Source organism: Eutrigla gurnardus, assembly GCF_963514095.1.
Source record: "Eutrigla gurnardus genome assembly, chromosome: 2".
NCBI classification, from domain to species: Eukaryota; Metazoa; Chordata; class Actinopteri; order Perciformes; family Triglidae; genus Eutrigla; species Eutrigla gurnardus.
Genome location: NC_139916.1, coordinates 17410268 through 17437210, shown reverse-complemented (window position 1 = coordinate 17437210; position 26943 = coordinate 17410268). Strand labels below are relative to the sequence as shown.

Below are 26943 nucleotides of genomic sequence, written 5' to 3'. Positions count from 1 at the left end.
ATAAGCAACAAGTGGAGTGAATGATGGTGCAGAAAGAAACGGATCCTTACCAACATAGTAGGGTGTGTAGCAGGGAGTAGCTAAAGAGTTGTGTGAAGTGGTCTCCTTGGCAAAGCCAAAGTCTGTGAGCTTGAGCAGGGCATTGGGCCCCTTCGAGGAATACAGTAAATTCTCTGGCTGCAGGGGTCAGCAAGCCAGCCAAAGAAGAAATAGTTAGGACATTACTTTCTGCAGCTATGAAAAGTCATCCTCTACCCCTCCCCCCTCTGAGTTTGGGTCCATTTCTCAGCCAGAGCAAAGACATTTCTTATAGCAAAATATTATGATACAAACCTTGACATCTCTGTGTGCAATGTTGAGCGCATGCAGATATTGTATGGCCTCTCCTATGCTTTTCATGATATCAGATGCCTCTAAGGTAAACAGAGAAACAGAGATGACCAGTGACTGGAGTGTTGCATTAACTGGCAGACGTAGTGACCATGCAGCTCACCACTGTGCCAGCAGCAGCAAATGTGAAAAGGCACCAATTGTAGTTGTATGATGTTGTGGATCATAAAAGTGAACTTTATATTAAGCATGTCAAAGTGTCAGTATGAGCCATTTGTATATTTGTGTGTGGGTGAAGTTGTTTATATGAACCAGTGTGCTATGTAATCATCAGTATTGTAAGAAATGCTGTGATGGTTTAAGTCAATATGAGCTTAATACCTCTCTCCGTGAAAGCCTGGTCTCCTCTGTCCTGGATTCGACTAAAAAGCTCACCGCCATCCATGCTGCAAAGAAAGAAACAAAGTTGAACACACTTAGGATAAACAGATACACACAATAAACAACGCAGCACTGCGCACTGATTTTTAGTTTCCATTTATCCCCGTCTCTCACTTTGAAAGTGCCGTAGCAGATTCGTCAAATTGAAATAAAGAGTTATGTATATTATACCTTTTTATTTCAAAATAAAGAGGCAACAGGTGGCTGCTGGAAGGAGATTGCAAGGAGGTCACCTAAAAATGACCTTCTTGCTGTTGGCTGTATTATGTAATTTTCAGTAAATATCACAAATGTAAAACTAACTGTTGAATTATACATGGTTCAGTTTGAAATAAGGTGTCATTTAATTTTAAATAATCAAAGTCACATTGTCACTCCCTTCAATTGGTACATTCTGTGCACACGAGGCAGACAGCCACAGCAGTGCTGCATTTCTCCAATCACATATTCATTTTCATATTAGGTTATTTCCTTTAATTAACAACATACTGTATGTATTCAAATTTAGAATATATGTTGACTGTCCTAATAAGCAGATACGCCTTTCATGTACTTGTTACTAATCTCAGCCTTGGTTCTTGCCTCTTTTTCATAAGATTTTGAACCTTTAGTGTACATGAAGCCCAAAAGTTTAATAGGTCTCAAAAGTGCACTCATGGATCAACAAGCACACCTCTGCATTGACAGGTTGCTGAATCATGAGAGGTCATCGTGTGTGTGGTGTATCTACAGAGACCCGGTCAGCCAGACACATTCATGGTGGTGTGTTGCTTTGACAGGAAAGGACACACAAGAAGGAAAACTGACCTCAGCAGCATTAATTCTAAGTAATGAATTAAAATTAGCAGAGAAAGGCTCTGGGTAAAAAAAACAAAAAACAAATTTGCAACCCAAAAGTCACCGTATGATCAAAGTTGTCAAGCAGAAATAACTATGTCCTATTAAACCCATCCTTATGAAGAGGGTTTTTTTCACCCTTCCTCTGACTGGTGCTGGTCGAGGTGCGGTCTGTCTATTGACAAGTGCAGGTGATCACAGTGTTTGAAACCAACTGGATGGCTGGTTTATACCTCGTATACCTCATTTTTTTAAACTAAAACAAACCCATTACTATCAAAATCACACCTAGTTTTAACATTTTTCTATAGTTTAGTACACACCTTTAGTGTACAAGAGTTCAGCGTTTCACGGTTTCACCAGAGGCGAAGAAATGTCACATCTTCTGTATTTTGCAATTTTTGCATGAGAAAATGTATATTTTCTATGCAAAAATGATGACAACTTATGATAACAAGACAGGAAATTAGATACGAGATGCAACTTTCAGGATGTGTCACGACGTGTGTGTGCGTGTGTGTCTGTGTAGAGAGAGACAAATATCAGATATTAGTGTCAGTGGGTTCTGGAAATGAAAGAACACAAAAAGCACCACTCTACTTTTTTGAGTACCATGTGCTCTGTTACTTTGATGGACATTTGAGGTTAAATAGCAGTACTTTTATACAATCTGGCATACTGGACTTTTTTAATTACATTTATTTAGTCCAAATTATTGTTTTGAAAAATCCTTTGAAAATACATCTCCAGAAAATATCTATATCTTCAAAGAACTTAAAATATTGAGAGTCAGTAATAAGGTTGGGAATCACAGTAACTCACGATACGATATTTTGACCACGATAATGATATCACGATACTGCAATTCATGATATATTGCAAGAAATCAGCCACAATATGTATAATGATATCCGTGTCCTTCTTTAACAAACACTGATTGAACATGTCTACATGTGCCATCATTCCAATATAGCCATAAACTGGCAAATGGCCAAGAAGAGTCATGAAGTAGTGACTCTGGTGAGGCAAAAAGGCTTAAGGGAAAGGTAGCTACTGGTATTTGTTGTCCATGTGCCATAAAAGTTCAATGTGTCAGGTTTAATACTCAATATTTTTTTACTACACAAAAACTTCACAAGTTGCATTGTTATACAGTTGCTTGAGAAAGCATATTGTCTCAAAATGTTATAGAATACTACTCACAACAGCACGGCTAATTACTGTGATACTAGCATTAATATATCTTGGCATTCCCAGGTCCACTGAAAGATCAAGCACATTTGTAAACACCACATGTATTTAGTAATGTATAGCACAGACACATTTAAGACTAACAATTACAGGAAATGTTAGTTGCGCTGTCAAATACAAAGCTAATGATTCTTAACTTGAATTCAATATGCATGCGACCCGAGTATGAGAAAATCCAACTCAATGCACTTGAGTTTCATTTAATCTTTTTTCTCAGTATGACTATGTGAGTTTCCAATCAGACACCAGAGAGACTCTTGAGGCATGCATGTGTTCATGGGTGAGCACAGCAGGACCCACAGACTCAAGAGCCGTGAGAGAACCCTGTTAAACCACAGCCAACTTCACATTTTGCGTACTGACAAACGAACAGCAGGCCCATCCATCATATTATGATATGAAACCTCAATCAGTCAGGCAAACATTTTTCACACTGGGCTGACCATGTTCTTATGTGATCAAAGGTAGATGAACATGAGGTGGCTTGACCCCATCCTGTTTCTGATAGTGCCTCGAAGTGAAGTGTGAATTCACAGCAGAATAGATACTGTATACTAAGTACTGAGAGCACACATCTTACACCATCAGACCAGGAACCCTGTTACACCCTTTAACAGTTCCAGCCTACGTTCTTTCACATCTTTGTGGGAAGATGCCACACCAGTAGCAATGATGAGATGTACTTGCTGGAGGCATAATCACCATTTAGAGAAGAAAAAAACAATACACATCAGCTGTTTTTTACACACAAACAGGGTTTTAGTGTGTACCCCGATTTTGGCATGGTGCGTTAGCTTTGAACATATGCTTTAATTCAACAAATACTATTTAAAACCCAAACGGAAAAAAGTTGTGCAAATGACGGTCATTTTCCAACAATAAATCCTTCATTCATCACATTGACAAACAACTGCTGATGAACTGATAATATTGCAGCATGAAACTTGGCATTTCTACATCTATGATACGTGCATGGTAATGGCATGGCGGAGCAGCACCAAGCAGCAAATTATTTAGACCATCAGGGTAGGCTGGTTTCATTTTCAAATCAGTTTGAGATTAAGCCAAACACCAGAGTGGTATACTGACCACTAGGTGTCGCACTTGCCACAGCAGCCCCTCCCAAGTGAAACATTAGGGTTTTTACACAGAAGATTCCGCCGGAATCACGTAAAGGGGAGTCAAAAATATGCTGCGATCTCTCCGTTTATAAAGAATTTGCTTTGCGCCTTAACGCTGCATCAGTGTCTCGTTTTACAAAGCATCCCGGCTTTGCCGAACGGGCAACACCGTTGCAGCTGCTGTGTGACTTTAAATGATTTTATTTATTTATTTATTTATTAAATGAGTGTAGGAAATCTGATTAGCTCAAGGCTTCAAAACAACTATGAAAGGTGAACGTTTGCTCGTCTTGCATATTTCCACGACTCTTCAACCCCAAGCTTGCGGTGCATCATATATGTTGATGATACAATGGGGCCTCGTGCGAGCAACTACCGGCATTTTATCTTCTCTGATCCACGTTCTCAGCTTGTTAACTGCGATGGCATGTCGCCTAGTAACACCTCTTCAAAACGTTGAAGTAAACAAACCACAGCACACGCATCCCCCGCCTCCCTTCTCGACTGGAATGTGATCTCTGTCGTGGCGGCCTCGGCTCGCTCAACAGCGTGGCGGCTTATAAATAAACACAATATTAACTTAATCACTTGTCATTATTTCTGCTTATTACGAATGCAATACAAGTTGGATTTAGTGCCGTGACGCTGACAGCACAGATCGCTGATGTTTATAATTTCCCAGAACGTGACAAATGCCGGTTCAACCGGTTTGCATAAATCAAAGCCCCATACACCGAACCGGACCGGTGAGACCGGAAATCGGCCCAACATATACACAAACCTATTATATTGTAATTAATTCCTGTGCATGCTGATTAGAGTAATCTCAGTCTCTAACTCTCCCCTTACACCATCCGTATGCATGCCGGGGTGATAGTGAACGACTATGGTTACGTGCACGCCTTTTTTCCCCAGTATGTCTCACATTTGGTCCCACATTTTAAATCATAAAACATATTATCCTATATTTTGAAGAAAAATATGTGGAATATCTAGAATGTATGTCAGAAGTACCAGATAAATTGGCAAAATCACGTTTATTCATGAGGCCAGAAAGGAGTCGAGTGGGTCTGGCTCCCGGTCTCTTAACTGTCCGAGAATGTGGGGCCCTGAACACGTCAACATTTCTGACCTCTCTGGTAGGCTCAACCAAAACTGAATATGATAAACATCATATTGGTAACAGGATTGTAAAATTGGGACAGCAGCCGCGCTGTGGGACGTCTCACTCGTTCTGCACAGTTCAGGTGCTATCTAAACAAAGACACCATTGCGGCGTTAGGCTGCAAACAAAGTTCTAAACGCTTCGGTTCACGGCATATTTAAAAAAGGTGCTTATGTTACTCTTCTGATTACTTTGACTTTCCATGTCTGTCTGTGGCACTCAGCCAAAAGCCCATTTGTAGACAATACATCTCTTAAAAAAACGTCACTTTCGAAATATATTAAAAAAAAATTTTTAAACAGCTGAGCACCGTAGCTTTTTAGCAAACATACCTCAAACCAGAGTAAACACTATTTTTAAAGGACTATTTTCTGCTATAAACATGGTGTGCTATTGAGTATTTGAGTCTCCAAGGATAGCGTATATGGGATGACAATTGAATAAAGCCCCCATATATTAATCCTAATGAAAGACACTGAATGTAAATCTTCCCCATCAGAGTGACAGAGTGATTTTTTTCAGAAGGCAAGCTGACTAAATAGCTTGATCTCACAAGCATTTTGTGTGCGGTTTTGGAGGAAATGTTTTAGTTTCATCAGAAGAACTTCTTTTCTTTATTGCCATTTGATGCTCAGCATTTTCTGAACGAAATTAGTCATCAACTGCAGCGTATTCTGCGTACAGACACGTCCACTACCTCCACACTCTAGAGTAACCACAGATCTAATGAGTGCACGTGTGATGGGGGTTTGGTGGTTTTAAAGTGCTGAAAGATGGAAATACACATCTACACATTTACTCACATTTAGAAGAAATGGGGTCACTACAGATTTACAATAATGAACCTGGCTGAAATGTGTTTAGGACAAATAAGGCATGATGCTCCTCATTTCACCTTTGCTCAGTGTAATCAATGCTTTCTCGTAAATGTCTTTCAAAGTCTGTAAACTGCTGACTGCAATTATACATGGAAATTCAACAAACACCCAGAATATTTGCGCCTGACATTTAGCTGGTCTGTTATGATATGTCTCCCCCCCAGCAGCATACAGTGAAGAAGAAATCGGTCTGAGCTAATCATAGGCAGAGTAGGGCCAGAACTTTGTCTCTGATTGGATCTCTGACCCTGGTATTCTTCTTCGCTGAATGTTGGTGGGAAAGAGAAATAAGGCAGCGTGTATAAGCCTTAATATACCATGTGTGAAACTGTACTGTAGACTATTATACTCCTCCTCCAGCGACAAATTAAGAGAACTGTGGATTGTTTTTCTTAGAGAAACAGTCAACATTATGAATTGCATTGATTGCAAAGAGTACGGCCAGAGCCTGGCTGGGAAAGTTGCTTTTGCTGTCGGAGCAAAATATATAACAGTATTAAGAAAATATATAACAGGCGTATTATTGCTGTGCCAAAGGGCGCAGTGAAAGAGTTAGGGTGCACCGTAATTATGTGCTGGTGCACCTAAATGAAACAGTTAGGCGCACCACTGTACAAATGTAAGAGGTTAGTCTGGAGCCCTGTACAGTTCTGCACAGCAAGTTGAATCTGAATGAAATATCATATATAATGCAAAACATAGCAAGAGAGATACAACACTGAGACTTTTCACTCACCACTCCATGACAATAAGCAGACACTTCTTGCCCCTAAAGAGGTTCTCATAGACATCAATGATGCGCACAATGTTGGCACAAGACGACGCCCTCCAGTGGAGCTCCACTTCCCTACGGGCCTTGGCACAATCCTGCAGCATCTGCACAGAAGTTCAGAGACAAAAAGGGTAAGGCTGATTAACATCAAATACAAAACAACAGCTCAGTTAGAAAAAATACTACAAGTTATCACTAATGTGTAATTGTCCATTTTTTTCAAATAATTACTGGGGAATGTAAAGGAACTGGACCCCAGGTAATCATGTGTCTCACTGTGGTAGGTGTGACATGAATTATGTAATTTAGGTGGCATGAAACCAACTGCAGACAAACTGGATGCCACCACTTCTACTATTCTACTCAACAGTAAACATTAAAGACAGAAGTGCAATGCTGCCATCAGCTGGCAGAATGTAAGTACGACCAGCTAGAGGGTGATTCAATCCAGTATTGCAATGCCTACAATTTTGTGGGGGTTTACGGTTTTATTTAGCCTCTAGAAGTTAGTGTGATCTTAATGCAAGCTAATAAGAAAAGGCTTGGTCATTTGAGATTATACATTTACACAGTTGTTTCACTTAAATAATTTTAGGAGAAAAAAAACTCTGAAGTATGGTAATTGAATATACATTTTATTTCTTCATGCTAAATATTACTTGTAATCCATTTATGTTTTTGTTGGAGCTTCACTTTTTCTTAGAACCCTGCCCTACAAAAGGTAATCTTACATTTTGCCCTTTTATTCAAACACCAAGATTATCAATTATGACCTTGCAAGTTGTAAATCAAATGCCACAGAGATCACAGGAAAATGTCTGTCTCTTTTACGGTTGTAAAAACAGTTGCTTGGTCAAATATAGGCCTGACATTCTTAACTATGTGCTCCAGCCCGTCTCAAAGAGTTCATATAAGATCATCAACCTGGAGGCAGTATTGATTACACGGCTACACCTTAAAAAACATCAGTTTGTGCCAAATCTGAAGAAACTCCCTCAGGGAGTTCCTCAGATATCGCATCCATGAGAATGCCTCTGGCCATGGCAGTCATCGGTGGAGGCATAAAAATTGTGTTATTTAGTTAGCAAACAGAAAGCAGAGGCCATGCTTTAGTTTTCTTTTGCTAAAGATGATAAATGATGATTGAAAATGCAAATCATTAAAAAAAATTAGATATAAAGAAATTCAATCTCAGTAGATTTTTAGAACTTTTCAGTACAACCGCTCTATATGTTCTGAAGTAGTGACAATTTAATGTTTAACTATAAAGGTGTGTCTGCAACTAACTAACTGTAGTGTGTGATTAAATTAATATAACCCACAATTGGCTGACCACCCGTCCAGACACAAAAGGGCTGTAAGGCAATGTAAAACATCTCATTAACAAGAGAACAAGCAACAATAAATGCAGGCACTCAGCTCAAAGTCATTCTATAAGTCACGCCATACATTCTTGCCAAAAACAAAATTCTCTCCAATGAACCTCACCAAGCTGTCTGCCTGTGTAGCAGCGGCTACTGGTACTGGTATTTCCGTTAGCCGTCAGCCAAACACACCGCAAACACCAAAACAACAAAAGTGTGCAAACCATTTCCCCCCCACTGTGTGTATATGTGCACTGGTATTTACCCCAGCAGTGGCAGTATAAGACATAGAATAAAAAGGTGTTTTGAGAAAGTGTGAGTCACCGCAATCAGGTCCTCGTGTATGCAGCCTTAACCGGCCACCCAATATATTATCCAGTTTGCTGCAGCAGTGGTGCGCACTCACTCAGGTATGCATTCGACTGATTGCTTGATCCTCCTGGCAGAGATAATAAGTGCTCGTATTTGTTTATAGATTTAATTATAAGAAATACATTAAAATACCACAAGTAACCCTAAAATATCCTCATCAGTCAATGGAAAGAATTCAGCCTTGTAGCTCTGACAATGAGCGGTCTCTGCCTATCTTGTGCTGCATTACATTCCAACCCTGCCCACTGTCCCAACACAACAGTGGCCTTCGTTCCAGCAGGCACTGAGTGCTGGGAGAGCCAGAGTATCCATCTGCTGTCTAGTCTGGCACACAAAACGGTCTGTATGGTTACATGCACATAAGAAACCAGGTTACTCAGAAAAACCAGGTTATGCAGGAAATCAGACAATACACCGTGGTAACCCGGTTACTGTCACGCTGCAAATCTGTAATATCTCCCCTACCTCCTTATTTTTGGAAACATTGCTTGCTTAATATATTTATTAGTGATTAAATACAATGCTTTGTGATTACTCAGAGTGTGTGTGTGTGTGTGTCAAAGGGCTGAAGGCACAGCAAGAGGATGGTCAAAGCTGTGAATGTTAGCAATCAAATGTTCAGTGGTGAACATGACTTTTTCATACCTCTGGAGGCTTCTCGGACTCATTTTTAGTTGTGCTTTGATGCAATTATTTTGAATACAAAGATAGATTTCAGGTGATCTCTCCTTCCATTCTGTCACCCTGCTGTCACGGCTATGCTTTCTCTGCCTGAAGTCTTTTCATGCACATGCGTACACGGTTAGAACCCTGCATAAACATGGCAGAAAAACCTGCATTCTCCTGGAGTAATACAGCTGGGGATATCAGGTCTTTCAGATCATCATAGTTTTCAGTTTGTGATAATAAACCTTTAGTTAGTTTGCGACACATGTCCAACCTGTTCATGTGACTATGTATTTTTTGTTTATGAATATGTTGGTAAGAGAAGGAAATTACTAACTGCAACATATAAGATCACCTTTGATTTAAACTAAACAACATAAATAAAAATAAAACAGGAAATTATTAAAAAAAAGAGACTACCTAAGAAATATAAGACCGATTGACAGTAAAGACGAGACGACAAAGAACATGCAGTTTTTACATTTATAATCAAATCATTCGATCTCTAATCTGATTTATAACATTGTTGTTAATTGATATTCAAATCATGAATAGTTTGTAGTAGAAAAGTTAATGTGCTGGAAACTAACAAAATAGATTAATGGTTCACAGGTTCTGTTTGAGGGGTGAGTGACTAAATACAAAATGACTTTGTTACCAGGAAGAGTAGGTATGGTGTAGTGTGTATTCCTCTACTCTGCTTTATCTCAACAGTGAACACACAGCATAGTTCAACCACCCTTTGGGTGAAAACAAACAAGGGTGGGTATTACTTTCTGCGTCACAGCAGAGTGAAGAAACGCCCCGAAAGACACATGACCCTTTGGACACTATATAATGTATTGACATAAAGTCAAAAGGCCACAATGTTGTGTACTATTTAAAAACTAACAGTTGTAATTTCAAATTCTGAATTAATCATATAACGGCACAAATGTTTGATGTCTCCTGCCAGTTAATCACTCTCTCTCTCTCTCACACTCACTCACTCACTCACTCACTCACTCACTCACTCACTCACTCACTCACACACTCACACACTCACACACTCACACACTCACACACTCACACACTCACACACACACACACACACACACACACACACACACACACACACACACACACACACACACACACACACACACACAGAACTCCAATGTTGACATAATCGGACACTAGTTGGACATACTACTATGATATGATACTTCTGAGACACGTGTGTATAGCTAGCAGCCTCCCTTCACCTTCCAGCCAGGACTTTCACCAGAAGGGTATCAAATCCTTCTCCTTTTCATTGGAGTCTGGCTGGCGTGGTTTTATTTCTGCTGCGTTGGGGGTAATTTTGTGATGAAGGACATCAAATGATCGTGTGCGAAATTTTGCATATTTTTGCATATTATATATATATATATATTAGGGTTGTGAACGATAAACTGATGCGACCGGATATTCGGTTCAACAAGTGAGAGATACGGCTGCATCGGTAGCAAATTATCAATGAATTCTTAGATGAATCGGTTATAGAGTCATGGATCGGGTATCGCAAGACTTTGAAGCGGTTGGCGGCATTACACCAGCGTCTCTAAAACAACGCGAGAGCTGAAGCTGCCGGCGAAACGCTGTAGCTGCCTAGCTGCCTAACGATTCAGCCAGACTTTTTTTTGGTCCATGTCTAAAAATAAATACATTGACATGTGATTTTGTTGTTCTGTTTTTTTTTGCCAGTGCCATACAGCCACAATGTTTGGGGATATGTGGTATTTTACATATTCATGTTCAATTAGTGCACATTGGGTTTCTTTGAGGAACTTAGACATTTACTAGTAATAAGAATCATGCGCCAAAACTAACTTTAGCACGTCTAAATATAGCAGGCTTCCCTCCACAAACAAATGCTTCACACCCTCTTCTTAAAACATGCGCAATCGTATTCACACATGAGACCCCCCCCCCCCCCCCCCCCAAGAATACCACCCTGTCACATCCCTGCTGGTGCATACCCCCCCCCCCCCCCCCCCCCCATCTGCTGCTGGCCCTTTGAGGGTAAACAGTGAAGCTTGTGGAGAAAGAGGGAGATGAGGGGGGCAGATGGGCACACAATACATTTCCTCAAGTCAACACAAAAGCTCCTGAGCCTGGGGCAGGACAGTGGGAGGTGGGATGGGGGTATGCTGAAGTGGTACCCATCCTCCACCTGCTGTCCTCAGCCAAGAAAAAGTCCAGGGTTGATATGGTGAAAACGGAAAAAAAATATTGCACCGAGGGTAATAGGTCAGTGAAATTCTGTGGGGTAAAGAGGACGAGGGGTGACATGTTAAGCTTGGCTCAATCACAAAAGCCTCTTATCCTGAAAAGGGTTAAACAACAATCTAACAGAAGTGGTGTGTGTGTGTGTGTGTGTGTGTGTGTGTGTGTGTGTGTGTGTGTGTGTGTGTGCGTGTGTGTGTGCGTGCGCGCGCTGTGTAGCAGAAAACATGTTGTGTGTCAATAGGACATGATCTGATTAAAGACATCTGCTTGGCCTCACAGGACCATCAGATATCTGTGTGGGCACACTGGTATTAATCATGTAATGAATGTGTGCATGTAAAACATAAACAACAGCACATTTATGTGGCAACAAAAGTCAACTATTTTAGGTTACTCGATACAATGGCATAACGATGTTTCAGACTGAAGGTAAGTCAATTTTACATTGCATGCTCCTGTGTAGACAAATCGGTAGTGTTGGCCCGATCGCATATAAAGACAATATAAGACACAAGTGGACAAAAAAGGCCTGAATCCAACCAGGGAAGCTCAAAGTAGGCATCCAACTTTATAGAAACCATTTGTGCTGGATAAAAAGTTTTCTATGACTCCACTTCAAGAGACGGTGGGAAAATAAAGTGAGCTGAACTGATCAGTCAGGCTGGCACATAATTAAACGCTACACAGTCAGTCCATGTTCCTAGTTAGTCACAGCTAATGTCTGTACAGTCAGCCGAATGAACATGGAGTGCACAAACACTCCAGCTGTCAATCACACCACGACTGCAAGGTGAAACTGTATTTCACATTTAGTTAAAACACACCTTTGAAAGACAACACCTTCATTTTTGAATGTCTGGTCCGTGTTTTGAAGATATCACCAGTCAGAAGAAAGCTCTATCCGTTCTCTGATTGATGGCAACATCCTAGCTTTCAAGACCGATAGCTAGCTTGCAGGTGAGTATAGTTAGCCAGCAGGTGTCCCAGTACACAACACACATTCATTAAAAATGTGTGGCTGACGAGGGGGAGGAAGTGAGAGTCTTCTACGGCATCTGTACACACAGAAACAGCTGTCTCACTTCCTGATATAGGCTGGAAGAGCTGCATGGAAACAAAGTAGGGCGGAGTAAAGTCTTTCAAGAGGAACAGCAGGGTCGAGAGAGACCAAGACAGATGGGCATAATGAACAGACCAGTGTCACTAAATAAGTGAACTAGAGACTAAAGCCAATTTGGGATATTTTTTTCTCTAAAACAGCCTCTATGCATGCCTTTGAGCTTGCTTCACTAACTCCTCCCTTCTAACACCTTATGATTCATAGTGTGAATCCCCCACCACGGTAACTGATGCAATAGATGATACTTGTGTTTTTACTGCATAAGTACAAACAAAAAACCTGCTGTGTTGTCAGCTGATTTCAAATGACAGGGGATTCACACCGAGAGCCAGTGATTTGGCCCTTTGATAAGACTTGTGTGTGTACCTGTGCAAATATAGAGTATGAAAAACTGAGGAAGCGCAATACAGACCAGTTGCCAGGCAACCGAAGAAGACTTCAGGAAGTTACTGGTCCCAGCCAAGATGTTGTCTGGTACAAAGACCCCATAAAACTGTAACGGGTCATTTTTACACTTCAGATTTTGTAATGATTAAACAAAAACATACAACATGTTGATTAGTGAGCTTTAGAAATTGCTGATTGCAGATTTTGTTACCTTTTCACAGCCTACCTGTTACCACCTGTCTTTATGCTAAGTTAACCAGCTTCTGTCTCAGCTAAATATTTACCATGTAGATACGAGAGTGATATACATCTACTCATCTAACCAGAGAATGAAATAAGCACCTGCCACTTGCCAAATACAGGGTAAATGTTGGCTGTGGCAGGTCCAATTTTCAGGTCACCTGCCACCATGACAGATCAGTTAAGTGACCTGCCACAGTTGCTGATGAGCAAAAATAATCTTAGTGAGTAAGCTTATTTTCCTATTTTGTTGGTTACAAATTATGTAAAAAGAGGATTTGCTTGTTCTTCTATACAACAAAACCACATTTGGCTTCAATTGAATGTATTTTTTGAATGTAGAGCAACATGCTGAATGAAAAAAAAAAGAGGAAAAACATTCACTTCCCTTTAACGTTAACACCATTCAGCACTATTCAACCACTCTGCTTCCTTAGGAACTGATCACAAGACCCGATCACAAAACATCCGCAAAGAACAAAATATGCATTTAAAGAGTAATTGGTGGAGAATGAGTTCAGCATAAATACAATTATGCTTCCTATTAAGGAAGTATCCACAATAATTCACAAATGCACACTTTTTCAATGTGACAGAGTGCTGCATTAGCTTGGAAATTACACAGCATCATAGATACCGTTGTTTCTGGGTGCAATAATAATACATACTTCCAGATACACTTCCCCTGACAGAAAGATAGGCAACAGAGAAAGGCAATGTCAGGGCTTGTGGGTTTATGTATACTTCACCTTATCACAGATGATATAAATTGCAATCTAGTAAATCATGTCAAAGGAGCTTACAACATCAAGATAAACGTTTACCAAAAGGAGCTTTTACTCTAGATAATCCGTTTGTGATAAATGTCAAACAAATATGTTTACAATATTCTGATTGGAGTATAGGATCTTGTGGCATTAAGTGATCTGTCAGTGTTTTCCCAAAACAATGTAAAACAATACTGACTTCAACACCAAAGGCTGTAGAAATCCCTTTACCAATAACGAGTCAAGAATGTACTAGCCAAAATGACAGGAAACAGATGTGGAGAAACCTTTTTATATCTTAAAATATTTTTTCTTCAGCGTTGGATGATTGCTCAAAATTGGATTGTCCTCAATAGTTAAATGTAAGGAACTTTTGTAACATAATTTGCCACCATTATTGCCAGTATTGCCATTTTTTATCCCTATGCTAGCTAAAGACATCACTCGGGGCTTGCTAATATAGCCAAAATCTTCTATCCTGATATAGGTAATCTCATATCTTTCTAACAACATACATCATAATACAGTAGGTTATCTGGTCATTTAATACATATTTTTATATGAATTAACCATTTGGTAAAGGCTTTTTAATTAAAAGTACCAAGTATTTTCTCATTTCATTAAGAAATGAACAACAATTTCATGTGAAATACAGAAAAAATGTGTATATATATATTTCCACTTATACACTGATATGTTTACATGCATATACACAAACAGATTAAAACAATAGTTTGATGAGATTTTCTGAGAAAATAGGTTTTGTGTTTCCACTCAAAGGGAAACTATCATATTGAATTTACGCCCAGCCCTACTCCCACCACCAACAGCTTTTACTTGTGATGGCACAACACAGGAAAACCGTTTTTGTGTGAGTGTAATAAGGAGAATAGTAGAAATGACATGAAAGGTCGAAAAAACATGGCACATTGCTGAGGGAAAAAACATTTTCCACAACAAGGAAAAATGTGTTAGAAGTATAGAGCTATAATGAGTAGGTTCTCTTCTATATTAACAAAAGATGTCTTGAGAGATGCCACTTTCATAACTGTACAGTTAGACAGAAGGGGTAGAGAAATAACACCAGAACCTCTTCCTTCCTCTCTCCCTCCCTCCTTTCCTGCCTTTTCTCTCCATCTCATGACTGAAGCCTGGGCCTGGCTCTTCCTCTCTGCGTTAACCTTTAATCAGACATGCTGACAGTGTCGAGGCTAGATTCAGAAGGATTTATGCTATATGATTCATTACAAAGACGTTTGTATAAGTACACCACTTTTTCTAAAATAGCCTAGATTATTCAGTTTTAGAGTCGTCAAAGAGGACATTTCAGAAATCCTAATTCTGCAACAACAAAAAAAGAAGCTTCCATTTGAACTGGCCGATATTTCCAGTTCCTCATTTCTTAGCCAACCCTTGACAGGTGTGTTTACTTCACCACAGTAACGTTCCAAATTTCAGGAAGAGCAACTTCAACGACTCACAAAATGTGGCCTAAACATTTAGTCACTCTGCCTTTGATTACATCACCTTAACGACACACATTTCACCAAGTTCCTTTCCAGATGAGGCATTTGGCTTAAAGACTAGAGAACCTAGAATTCGTTTTTTTTTAAACTAACATCACTGCAACCTCTGTCTGTTTAATGGCTCTAAATGGCCAGTAAACTGGTTACAGTGTCAGCTCTATGCAGGAATCGGAGAGAGGAAACATTTCTTCATTGGATGGATTAAGATGAATTTGGTTGAGTCAATCCAAATGAAGTTCAAAGCACAATTCAAACTGAAACTTACAGTACAAGTCGAAATTGAAAGTTTATGAAGCTTTAGAACTTTTTATAGAATAAAGACGCCTGGCAGACATGTGGAGTAAAGAAAACTGTGCTCCCACTCACTATATTGTACAGGTCTACAGGACATTAAAATGAGACTTGAATCCCAGCAATGCAGTGTATGCAGTGATAAAAAAATTTACCTTACGGTAGTTGTGAGACACGCTTGCCTTGGACACAGTCAGGCTTTCTCACCAAAAACCACAAAACAACCTGGGAACATTCATAATATACATATCAGGTTCTTTCTTTATTCAATCGATACCATAGCAGACTAACAGAAGGCATGAGCTCTACCAGGCCTCCAGACTATGGCAATTTAACTAATTTGACTATTTCACTTACATTTTTTTCTCTCTCAAAGGACAACTTCACTTTGCGATTTGTCCTTTAAAATAAAACACATTGTTATTTCTGTAAATTGTCTATTTATTACCAAATAATTTATCAATAATAGTTAGAATAGGAAAAATATATGAATGCATGTCAAATAATTTGGCATCTGGTAAGCCTTTAAACTAGTAGCAGTGGTCACCTTAACCAAATACAGGTCTGGGCATGCTCTTGATGAGTCAGTGGATGGTGTCCTGGGAGATCTCCGAGACCTGGATCAGGGCATCAGTGAGACCTGGACAGTCTGTGGCGATACTTGGTGGTGTCGGATGCACTGATACATAATGTCCCATAGGTGCTCAATTGGTTTTAGGTCATTTGAGGGCCAGTCAATGGCATCTATACCTTCGTCATCCAGGAACTGCCTACAGACTCTGGCCCACATGAGCACGGGTAAGTCCTGCACCAAAAGGAACCCAGGGCCCACTGCACCAGGAGGAACCCGGGGCCCACTGCACCAGGAGGAAAACCAGGGCCCATGGTACCAGGAGGAACCCATGTAGCCAATGTAAGGTCTACTCTGAATCACTCTACGGATTTCATCCCAGTATCTAACAGCAATCAGGGTACCGTTTGCCATGACGAGGAGGTCTGTGCGACCCTCGAGGGTATGCCTCCCCAGACCATCACTGACCCACCGCCAAACCAGTTATGCTTGATGAAGTTATAGGCAGCATACCGTTCACCCCAGTGTCTCCAGACTCTTTCACACCTGTCACATGTGCTCAGTGTGAACCTGCTCTTATCTGTGAAGAGTGGCAATAGCAGAAGTGCCAATTCTGGTGTTCTCTGGGGAATGACTATCAAGCTGCACAGTGCTGGGCTGTTAGACCAGGTCCCACTAGAGGACATTGGGCCCTCATTACACCCTAATTCCACCCTCATGGAGTCCGTTTCTGAGAGTTTAAACCCTAAACCTAACACCTCAGTGCTCCTCCTGTTGCTCTTTGCACAAAAGAGCAGATACTAGTCCTGCTGCTGGGTTGATGCCCTTCTACGGTCCTGTCCAGCTCTCCTTGAGACTGTCCTAGGAGACACAGCAAACCTTCTTGCGATCACACACACACATGGATATGCCATCCTGGAGGAACTGGACCACCCTGATTGGGCTGCAGGTCCCGCCTCATGCTAAAAGTAGTGACTAGAACACTAGCAGAAAACAGAACTAGAGAAGAATCAGTTAGGAAGGAGAGAGCAACCATCTGTGGCCTTCACATGAAAACCATTCCCTTTTGCTTTTTCCTCTCCATTGCACTTGTCACATTAATTTCACCAAAGCAAGTGAAATTGATTCACAATCACTTGTGCCTCCTAAAGGGACAGATCGATATCCCTGACGATTAACTGACTTGGTGCTATACTGTGATTATTAAGTGTTCCCTTAATTAATTTGAGCAGTTTATTTTCCATCATTGACTGATTTTTTTCAACAATGACAGAAGAGTCTGAAGGCCGTCCATCATTTTGAGTCCTTGGGGCGCGTCTGTGTCCACCACAGGTCACTGAGTGACGCCGGTGGACTGCTGAAGGAATGCTTGCTGTGGGATTTCCTCCCAGTGAAGCGAGTGCTTGTATAATTGGATAATCCAAGGTTCAAAGAGTCTGGTAAATCCACTCTCAAGTGTGGCACCAGAGTGCTGGTTCAACCTTCAGTACCAAACGAAAATGGCAGTGAGAAGTAAAAGTAGCTAAATAACAAGTTACCGCACTGTCAGTGTCGAGTCTCTTTTGTCTGTGAAGGCAATACTAATATTGTTCGGTGTATGAATAAGGGCTGGGCAATAAAACAATAGCGATAATTATCGCAATATAACCTTTTCTCAATTTATATAGCGCTTTTATCCAAAGCGCTTTACAGGAATGACTGACATTCACCCATTCATACACCCATTCACACACCGACGGCGGAGTCGACCACGCAGGGCGAGCCAGCTCGTCAGGAGCAATTGGGGTGAGGTGTCTTGCTCAGGGACACCAGGCACTCAGCTAGGAGGAGCCGGGGATCGAACCGGTTGCCAGCCAACCCGCTCTACCTCCTGAGCTACCCCCCCCCCCCCCCCCAATAGAAATATAAGACAGGGTCAATAGAGCATCAACAGAACTGATCCCTTACATGTTTTGACAGACGATACAAACGGTCAATACCAATTAGAATAGCGCTGTGTCGAACCAATCATGTGGCTGGAATAGTTATAGCTACAGTCAGGTTGATGCACACAGCACAGCTCAGAGTGGAGGAGAAGAATCCGGCAGCAGCACACATTCTAATGTTTGGGCTTCTGCAGCAGCAGTGCACATCAGCAAATTAAAAAAAATGACATCAGGAAATGTTAAATCAGGCTTTACAGAAGAAGACACCCCAAAGAAAACACAGTAGTGTTCACTGCAAACTGTATGGAAAGCAGGTTCCTACAAAGTCAGGTAACAACACCAATCTGTTTGTCATCTGAAGCAGTGCCGTCCTCTAGAGCAACAATGCAAGACTTTGGCTGGTCCCTCTAAAACCACCAGTGTAATAGCTGCACAACAACAACAGATCATAGTGTCCTGATTCTCCAGCGCCATGCCTCAAGGTAAAAAACAAAACAAAACAAAAACAAGAGTCACAGTCTTTACGTTTACACTTTAAAGCTGCTTGAATTTGTAACGAGGATATATACAGAATGTTTTTGTCCATTTATGGCTTTGTTTCCCAACTATTTAAACAAGTTTTAATCTATACAAAAAAGAAAGAATACAGTCCGTAGTTTTAAGTAGTTTTTATTTTGTACGTAGAATTTAGTTGTGCAATTTTTTTGTGTTCTGTAACACTTCAAACTTCTGAGTGGTCAGAATTAAGGTTTTAGTTTATTTTATATATAGCCATTTTATTTATTTGAAAGTCAGTTTTAGAATGTTCTACAGTGTTTGTGTGATGTTCAACTTCAGAGATAAAATAAACATTTAAACCAAAACTAACCTGGTCATATCTTCACACCTTTAAAATGAACCTGGACAGAAATGAACAACAATTTTGAGGAGAAAAAAGCTATTTATATCATGATCTATATTGATATCGACTGATATCCCCCATATTGCCCAGCCCTAATATGAAAAAAGATCAATGTAATAATTTTCTAATTTATAACCTTTCAAAAACAACATTTTCACTGCGTTCAAAAAGTGCTGCCACACACACCCAGACATTTGAAGCTCCGTTTGAAATCCTCAAACGAAATGACAGAGAAGGGAAATATTTAACACAACCACTAATTAGTAGATGTATTATTAAAATTTGTGAAGGAATTTTCTTACCTGTATACCGCAGCAACCACAACACTTTGGGTTTTCCTGATTGCTCTCATTAACATAGTTTCTTGTGTGCATATAAATTTGGTCACTGTAAGACGATACCGGCAGAGAGAGAGAGAGAGAGCGAGAGACAGAGAGAGAGAGAGAGAGAGAGAGAGAGAGAGAGAGAGAGAGAGAGAGAGAGAGAGAGCCAGCACACAGGCCAATTAGCATAGATGGGAACATAGCTTTGTCCCTGACAACAGCAACAAAGTCAAAAGGTATCGATTCTCTGCGACAGGTTAGGTTAAGCAGAATGCATTACAAGTAAAATATTTTTAAATTTTGGAGGGGTGGGTGAGAGAGGGAGGGAAGGGGTCAATACAACATAGTGTGCTCAATACAACATTTATAAAAACAGACAGTTTACAAATTATTCTGCTACACTGTTAGCACCAAACTGGATTCGAGAGACAGGTAAACGTTTCTCAAGGTGATATCACTTTGAGACCGTCTGACAGATTCCTGGTTCTGCAAACCTAATGAATACAATACATGAGATGGTGCTGAACCAGCGGACGTCAGTGAAGGGAACAACAAGGGCATTAATTTAGTTTATTCAGTGGAGGCATAAATCTACTTGGTTACAGTCGGTCTTATAGGATGAGAAGACAGTGGAGGGGGTTCAATGAAGCATATAGGAGCCTACATTTCCAGTGACTCTCCTGTAACTATGATACATCATGGCATATCCCTGCAGCTTCCCTCTCAAGATGGGACTTAAGAATAAAGACTAAAGAATTCAAGTCTCCTCTCTCCACCCACATTGAAATCTTATTTCAAAATTTGTAGGGTTTCTCTCTGAGGCATTTTGCCTTTGCAATGACAACTCATATCACCTTAGTCAGTTAAACCACCATCATTGTCAACATCTAATTCTGCCTTTTACCTATAAATAAGTTCATATTACACACAAAGAGACTGTAATGGCCCTGACATTTCAGGGATGGCAGGATGCCACAAGAGCATGAATAAAAGCAGTCTCTGTAGTTTAAGGATAGCTCCAACAACATCTGTGTGCAGTGGTTATCCACTCAAAATGCATGCTCAAAGTCATCTGATGAATGTATACCAAGAATTACTGTCTTGTTATTTGTTCCCACAACAAGACTGACCGGAAACAGGGGGTCACGTACAACAAGGTCATTCACCAGGAAAAATCCCTGACCCTGGTCTCAAAAACGACATTTTATCACAAAAACACACACGAGAAGTGACATTTATTGTTGTCCCTAAAGAAATCAACCACTGTGTTATGTTGATCCATGCAATCATCCCACACAACAGGTGAACAACTCCAAATGCAACACATCGCTCACAAAAGGTAGGTTACAACTCCTTCCTCAAGTTTCCTCTAAATCTGTGTCTAGTGCCGTCATTGGCTGTCCTCTGACTCCCCTACATGTCCAGATATTTAGCATATTAGATATCTGGAAGGCGTCTGCGAGGCACGAGCAACAACGGAGCCAGCGCAGATTTACTGCAGATTTGGGGGTTCTGTCTAGCATTTAAAAAAAAAAACGGGGTGGGAACAGATATCGGGGCAGAAGTCGTGTAGTATGGACTAGGCATAAACAGCGAACCACCAGCCAGTGATTAAGATGTTTTGGCTTGCAGCAGTTACATCAGCAGTCCAGAGTGTAGTAGTGATATACTATATATTACTTGTTTGGCCCTCTCTACAGAAAGTGGCACATCTGACCAAGGGTTGTGGTGTGGAAAGATGCGCTCCCCGGTGCTGGCTGACTTGGGGCTGTGGATTTTTGTTTGCTGTGCCCTCTCTCCTTGCAGGGGAAGAATGGGGTTGCTGGTGCAACTCTCAACAATGGCTGATGGTCCTGAGGGTGAGGGGTGTCGGCCACGCAACTGACCTGTCTTGAAACATGGAGTCCATCTTCTCCATCTGCCGTGTTATCACAAATATTTTTTAATGTTTTACTACTCGTTCTAATGTGGTCATGAAATATTGCGTTGTTTGAGCTGAGCTAAATAGCAGGAGAAATCTTAGGTTTGTGGCTACGTGCAAAGCATTTATAAGAGACCTCTTTGGATGTCTAATTGCTTGCGTGAGGAAGAGCCTGAAAGGTTAAGTGTTGCATCATTAAATGTTTGGGCGCTTATGATAGCTAATAATTCAGTTTACTGTATCAAACTGTGGTTGGAGTGCAATGACATAATCTCTTCAGGTTCAATATCCATGAAATTATAACATGATGTCACTTTACATAGACATCGTCACCAACTGTAATGTTTTACATTAAGAGGCTTACGCATTAATACGGTCTAATAAAATACGTAGATTAGCAGACGTCCAGTGAAAAATATTTGACAATGTTGCTCTTTGTATAAAGGTGACTTTCTATGTTTGATTAGACATGGCTTACCAACATGCAAACACATGGCTCACTAACATACAACGCACCACGACATGACATCAAACAGCATTGAGCAAGAGCACATGAGTGTACATGTTTCTCACACACACTCACACAAACATGCACGCCCACACGACGCAGTGACCTGGTTATTTAGAAAGAGTGTCAGTTTGAATCACCACACAGGATGTTCACAGGCTGTGATTCACTTGGGGAAGATTTTTTTTCCAATATCTATTAACAACCTTAACTACACCACGTCTATAATAAATAGATAAATAAATTGGCCTACAGTAATAAATGGCTTCACTCCGTCATGTTTTGGTCCCCCGTGTGTGGATAGCTCTTGTGACGTTTGGCCTTTATCAATCATTGACCGATACAGAATGCGGTTCCTGACACCGGTCACTATAAAGCTGGCACTTAGTTGTTGTAATGTAAATCCAGAGAACTGAAACTACCAACCAATATTTGCTTATCGGAGAGTTATCTCGTCAGACGAACTGGTGGATGATAAGCAAAACAATTACAATTGAGTAGGTTGAGAAGCACAAATCACATAGCCTGTCCAGTAATGTGCTCTGAACTCCACTGTTCACAACAGACAACATGTTATAAGGGGGCTGCACATCACAACTTGTACCCATTTTAAATGTATTCACTGTTTGCATATAAGATACTACTGTTTCCAGGTCTAAACTTGAAATATGAGAATCCCCTTTATCCTATACAAATTGTTAAACTATTCTTTTGGCGATGTCTTCGGGTTGCTTGTTTTGTGCACCCAATGACACAAAGTGTAAAAGCTATTCAATTTGCCATCATGGAAGATGGGGAAACAAGTATTCAAATGTTATTCAAATATTGGCATTCAAGAGCCTGGTATGTGATTTTTTTTTTTTTTTTTTTATAAATCGTTGCTGTAAATTGTCATCAATTAACTAATCTTTCCAGATGTTTTATTCTGTTAATAATTCAGGGGGGCAGGGTTTTTTTTTTTCTTCCGGGGTACACCGACATCCTGGCTGCATCTCAGTTCTACACAAACTTTACACTCTTGCTTTCCGGACAGTTGAATTCCCAAATATCACCTACCTTCAACGCATACTTGTCTCCGGTCTTCTTCTGGAAGATTTCAAGCACTCTGCCATTAATGCCCAGCCCCAGCACCTGGTTGGTTACCTTGTAGTCGTCTGGTATGGAGTTCTTCTTGATCTGTAAGGAGGGTCTACCGTGGAAGGGGAGGAACTGGCCGGTAGAGTTCTGCTGCCCGCCCGGGTTCTGCTGCCCCGCCGGGTTGGGAAACAGTGGCTGGTTCTGAGCGTTGGACAGCATGCTCTTGGTTTGGGGCTAAAGAGACGACCAGCAGTCACCTCTCAACAACACTTGTGTCGTTTTTCCTTAAAATGCAGACCCGAGTCTTCTTCCTGGGTTAACTGGCCTCTGACAAAATGTTCACGGTGTAACGTTAGCAGCCAGGCCCGAGAAATAAGCGGCAGTAGTTTCACAAAGTCACTTGGTTAGCCGACAAAACGCTGAACTAGCTAGCTGTTAGCATGCTAGCTTGATCCTATTCTTGACCTGTGATTCTCGGCTAACAACTCAGCTATCGGTTAGCTTATCCATCTCCGGTGGTGTACGGCGTCCACCGGTTCCTTATAGAGCACTTAGGGAACTTTTTTCTGTTTCTCTAAAACATCGCAAAAATCGGCTTCAGAACTGTGTTTCTTAAAAAATAAAAAAAAATGTAACGTAAAAGATTGTGAGTGAAGTTAAAAGACGACAATAACACTCAACGAAAGACAGACAACAGGAGGGAAACTCCGACAGCGGTAACAGTTAGCAGAAGCAGCACGCCAAACACACACTTCACTTTCAGACGGACAGACACCCAGCCGGAGCAGGTTTTACTGCTGACGTCATCGCCGTTTTTCCCCCGGCGCTTAAAGGAGAAGTACGACAGAGGAAGCGACCGACTGTTTATATAACCGATAGACAGGGACATGAAGCACACAGCGAGGGGACGCCGGGCAGAGGTAGGTAGTAGTTAAAAAAAGGAAAGTATGTGATTACCGCAATGCAGCCAAACCGACACATTGCCATTCTTTATATCTTGGTGCCCATGGGATGTTTACATTTCCTACAAATTATCAGATAACCCCTGCTCTTCAGAAGAGATTCACTTGGCAATGTTTTGATAGTAAAAGAGAGGACAAAAATAGACCACGTAATCTCTGACCGGAGTCCTACGGGTTATACCTCAAGGTTAGAGAGCTGTGGTGTTTTCTGGCCTGCTTTTCCTTGATTTGATTGTTTTTTACTCCCATTATTTCTTCAGTTTTGAGGCTTTATTACTGACAGCCTAGAGGATTAGACTAGTCAAGTGAAACACAAATATTGGCCTCAAAACATGGTAAAAAAAAACAACAACAATACTGTTATTAATCTGCTATCCAGAATAATTTTATAAATGCTCTTTCCACTAAAAAGGTCATGAAGATCTGTGGCAGTGTGGAAAGGGCTGCTTTAAATCCCTTTCCATATTGCTGCAAATAAAATCCCTGAATCTCTTGCATATATATTAATTGGCTTAAAGGTTCTTACTGACATAAGCCAGTAGAATGTAAATTTCCACAAAGAAAGACTGGAATTGAGTAGCTTAGGCCATGACCTAAATTAATCAATTCAATCAAGTGTTGCCTACGAAAGAAAACCTTAATGGCTTCAACATTATCCCATTTCAAGATTGTTATGTCATTTAGCCTTAAAGATTACCATCACTCTGGATTTAAGTCATGATCAAAATGAAATGTCTTTTGTCAAATATTAATAAACAAGATGTCTAAAGAAACAGAAATGAGTTGTTAAACAGTGAAAAAGCCCAAACTTCCACCTGGCTTTACATTTCTATAACCGAACATTAAATAGTATATGAATCAAACATATTCATGGTTAAGATGTGCATTTAATGATGTAAACAGATGTATCGTCTATAGCATAAAAATGTATTTTTGTCAGTGAATAAATCCCCTGACTCCAAGAGCATCATGGTACCTTAATTTATGTTCATCTTTAAATTAGCCTTTGTAGGAGGGCTATCAGTGTTAATCATACAATGTTAACCAAATCATTGAGGGGCAGGATAATTTCATACTGTTTAACATGTTCATTTTAATTGTGTCTTATCTCAGAATCAGAAAGGAGTTTATTGTCAAGTATTTTTGTCAAGTACGTTTTCACATACAGGGAATTGGCCTTGGTGTTCAGTGTGCACAAAAAAATAAAAAAGAACAATAAAGCAAAGTACTACAAAGTATTCTCACATTATTATGCCCACAAATTTGTTATTCTGTGTTGGTTTCTCCAATTTTCATGCCAATTTCTCTCTTTCTTGGACTCTTTGGCTCCATCTGGAACTTGAATGCAGCACTTCGTGTGACCACTAGATGGCAGAGCAATCAAAGGTTTTACCAGAAGCATCTCCTTACCTTGAATGAAAGCTCAACTGAGTATTTGCAATTAATGTGTTTTGAAACACGCGTGAATCAGATGACAATACAGTATGAGTCACATAATCACACTTTTTTATAAGTAGGGTTTGTTATCATTGACCATTGATGTGATTAGGCTGAGTAATATTGAATTGTCCTCCTTTAAAACACTCCTAACACCACAGTCTCAGTCAAAATGGTGACATGTGAAAATACTTTCAGCCCGAGAGGCATATGTTCATCAGACTTCAATGCCTCAATGGTTTAAAGAGTCCATGGTTAAAGTGCTTAAGTGTGTAGGGTAGTAACACTGTTTTTACAGGTCAAGTCGTATCTGACAAATGTGGGAAATATATGCAAACTTAATTTCAAAACAATGCAGACTTTAATTCATTTTACTACAAACTGTAGTACTAAAATTGTGTTTATTTGTAATTTCTGTTTATTTGTAAGTTGACCTTAATCACAACGGCTTTCTCAAAGGACTTCAAATCAACTTCATAATTATGACTACAATGACATCATTAAGAGTTGTTAAAAAAAATGTTAAAAGAATCCACAGAACCAACAGCATGTGCTTCCTCATTATACACTTGTGTAATGCAATGTATAAATAGGATGGAGGGGCCAAGACCCAGTTCCTTAACTCCCCTTCCACGGGAACGCACTTCTCTCTCCCAGTACTTCTCCTTGACTGTTAGATCTTGTTAACTTTAATCTTTAATACATTATAAGAAAGCTTTGAATAGGATTCATATTCAAAGCTTTCATGACAACATCCACACAATGTTGTCATGGTGACAAAGAGAGAGGCATCAGTGATAACCTGCATCTTTACACTAATGAAGTGATATTCTGTCTCAAGTGTGGGTCAGGCTAAAAGAAAACTGGGTCCTAAAATTCCCATAAAACAACCCGTCAGTAAACTAAAGACAACCCTCAGACTTTAGAAAGCTGCAGCTGTTTTTACCAGACGACTTACCTTGACAAGGAAACTCATCTTTGGCAAAAATGTTATTTGTGATTCCTGAGTGGATTTTCAAGAAGGGTCTGGGAGAATTCAAAGAAAAGAAGAATTAATGTTTCTTAAATAGTGCATGTTGCTTGCTAGAAAACAAGTAATCTGTGTACAAAGATGTCTTTGATACAGTTTGTGAATAACAATGCAGAGCTTGCGTCTTCCATCCATCCGTTATTGATCAGCTGGAGCCGAGCCCAGCTGACATTGACCTAAACAGCCCCAGACATGATTTGACATGAGATCATTACTAGATATTATGAAATATGCTGTTTTTCAACAGTCATTATATCACACCTGTACAGGTTATCCCCATTCTTTCAGTTAGTGGTTTAAGGGTTACCTCAATGATAATAAATGGATTTACAGTGTATTTGATGAGACAATGTAACATGAGGATATTATATAAGACTCTAAACTTTTGTGTCTCCACATGGATACATTACACTGTTATTATTCTCCGTAAGAGAAGCACATCACATGTCCTCATGACACAGGATCCCACAGAGTACACCTTTTAAAGTACCTATGTACAAGTACATAGAA

General features: G+C 40.3%; 2 protein-coding genes across 3 annotated transcripts in view; one reads left to right on the top strand and one right to left on the bottom strand.

Moving 5' to 3' along the window:
• mapkapk2a (MAPK activated protein kinase 2a) overlaps positions 1-23761 on the bottom strand; it is a 28564-nt gene extending 4803 nt beyond the window's left edge. The window contains exons 1-5 of one of the 2 annotated variants that reach the window (XM_084032452.1): positions 22984-23761; positions 6760-6899; positions 712-776; positions 334-413; positions 51-177 (exon numbers count right to left, since the gene is read on the bottom strand). In XM_084032452.1, the coding sequence (XP_083888578.1) occupies positions 51-177; positions 334-413; positions 712-776; positions 6760-6899; positions 22984-23223 (652 nt within the window). In that variant the 5' untranslated portion in view covers positions 23224-23761. The remainder of the gene's footprint in view (positions 1-50; positions 178-333; positions 414-711; positions 777-6759; positions 6900-22983) is intronic. The other variant, XM_084032451.1, reaches the window with a different exon arrangement.
• Positions 3171-26943, top strand: part of foxp4 (forkhead box P4) — a 390233-nt gene continuing 366460 nt past the window's right edge. The window contains exon 1 of the mRNA XM_084032376.1: positions 3171-3180. The gene's annotated coding sequence lies outside the window, so the exon portion shown is untranslated. The remainder of the gene's footprint in view (positions 3181-26943) is intronic.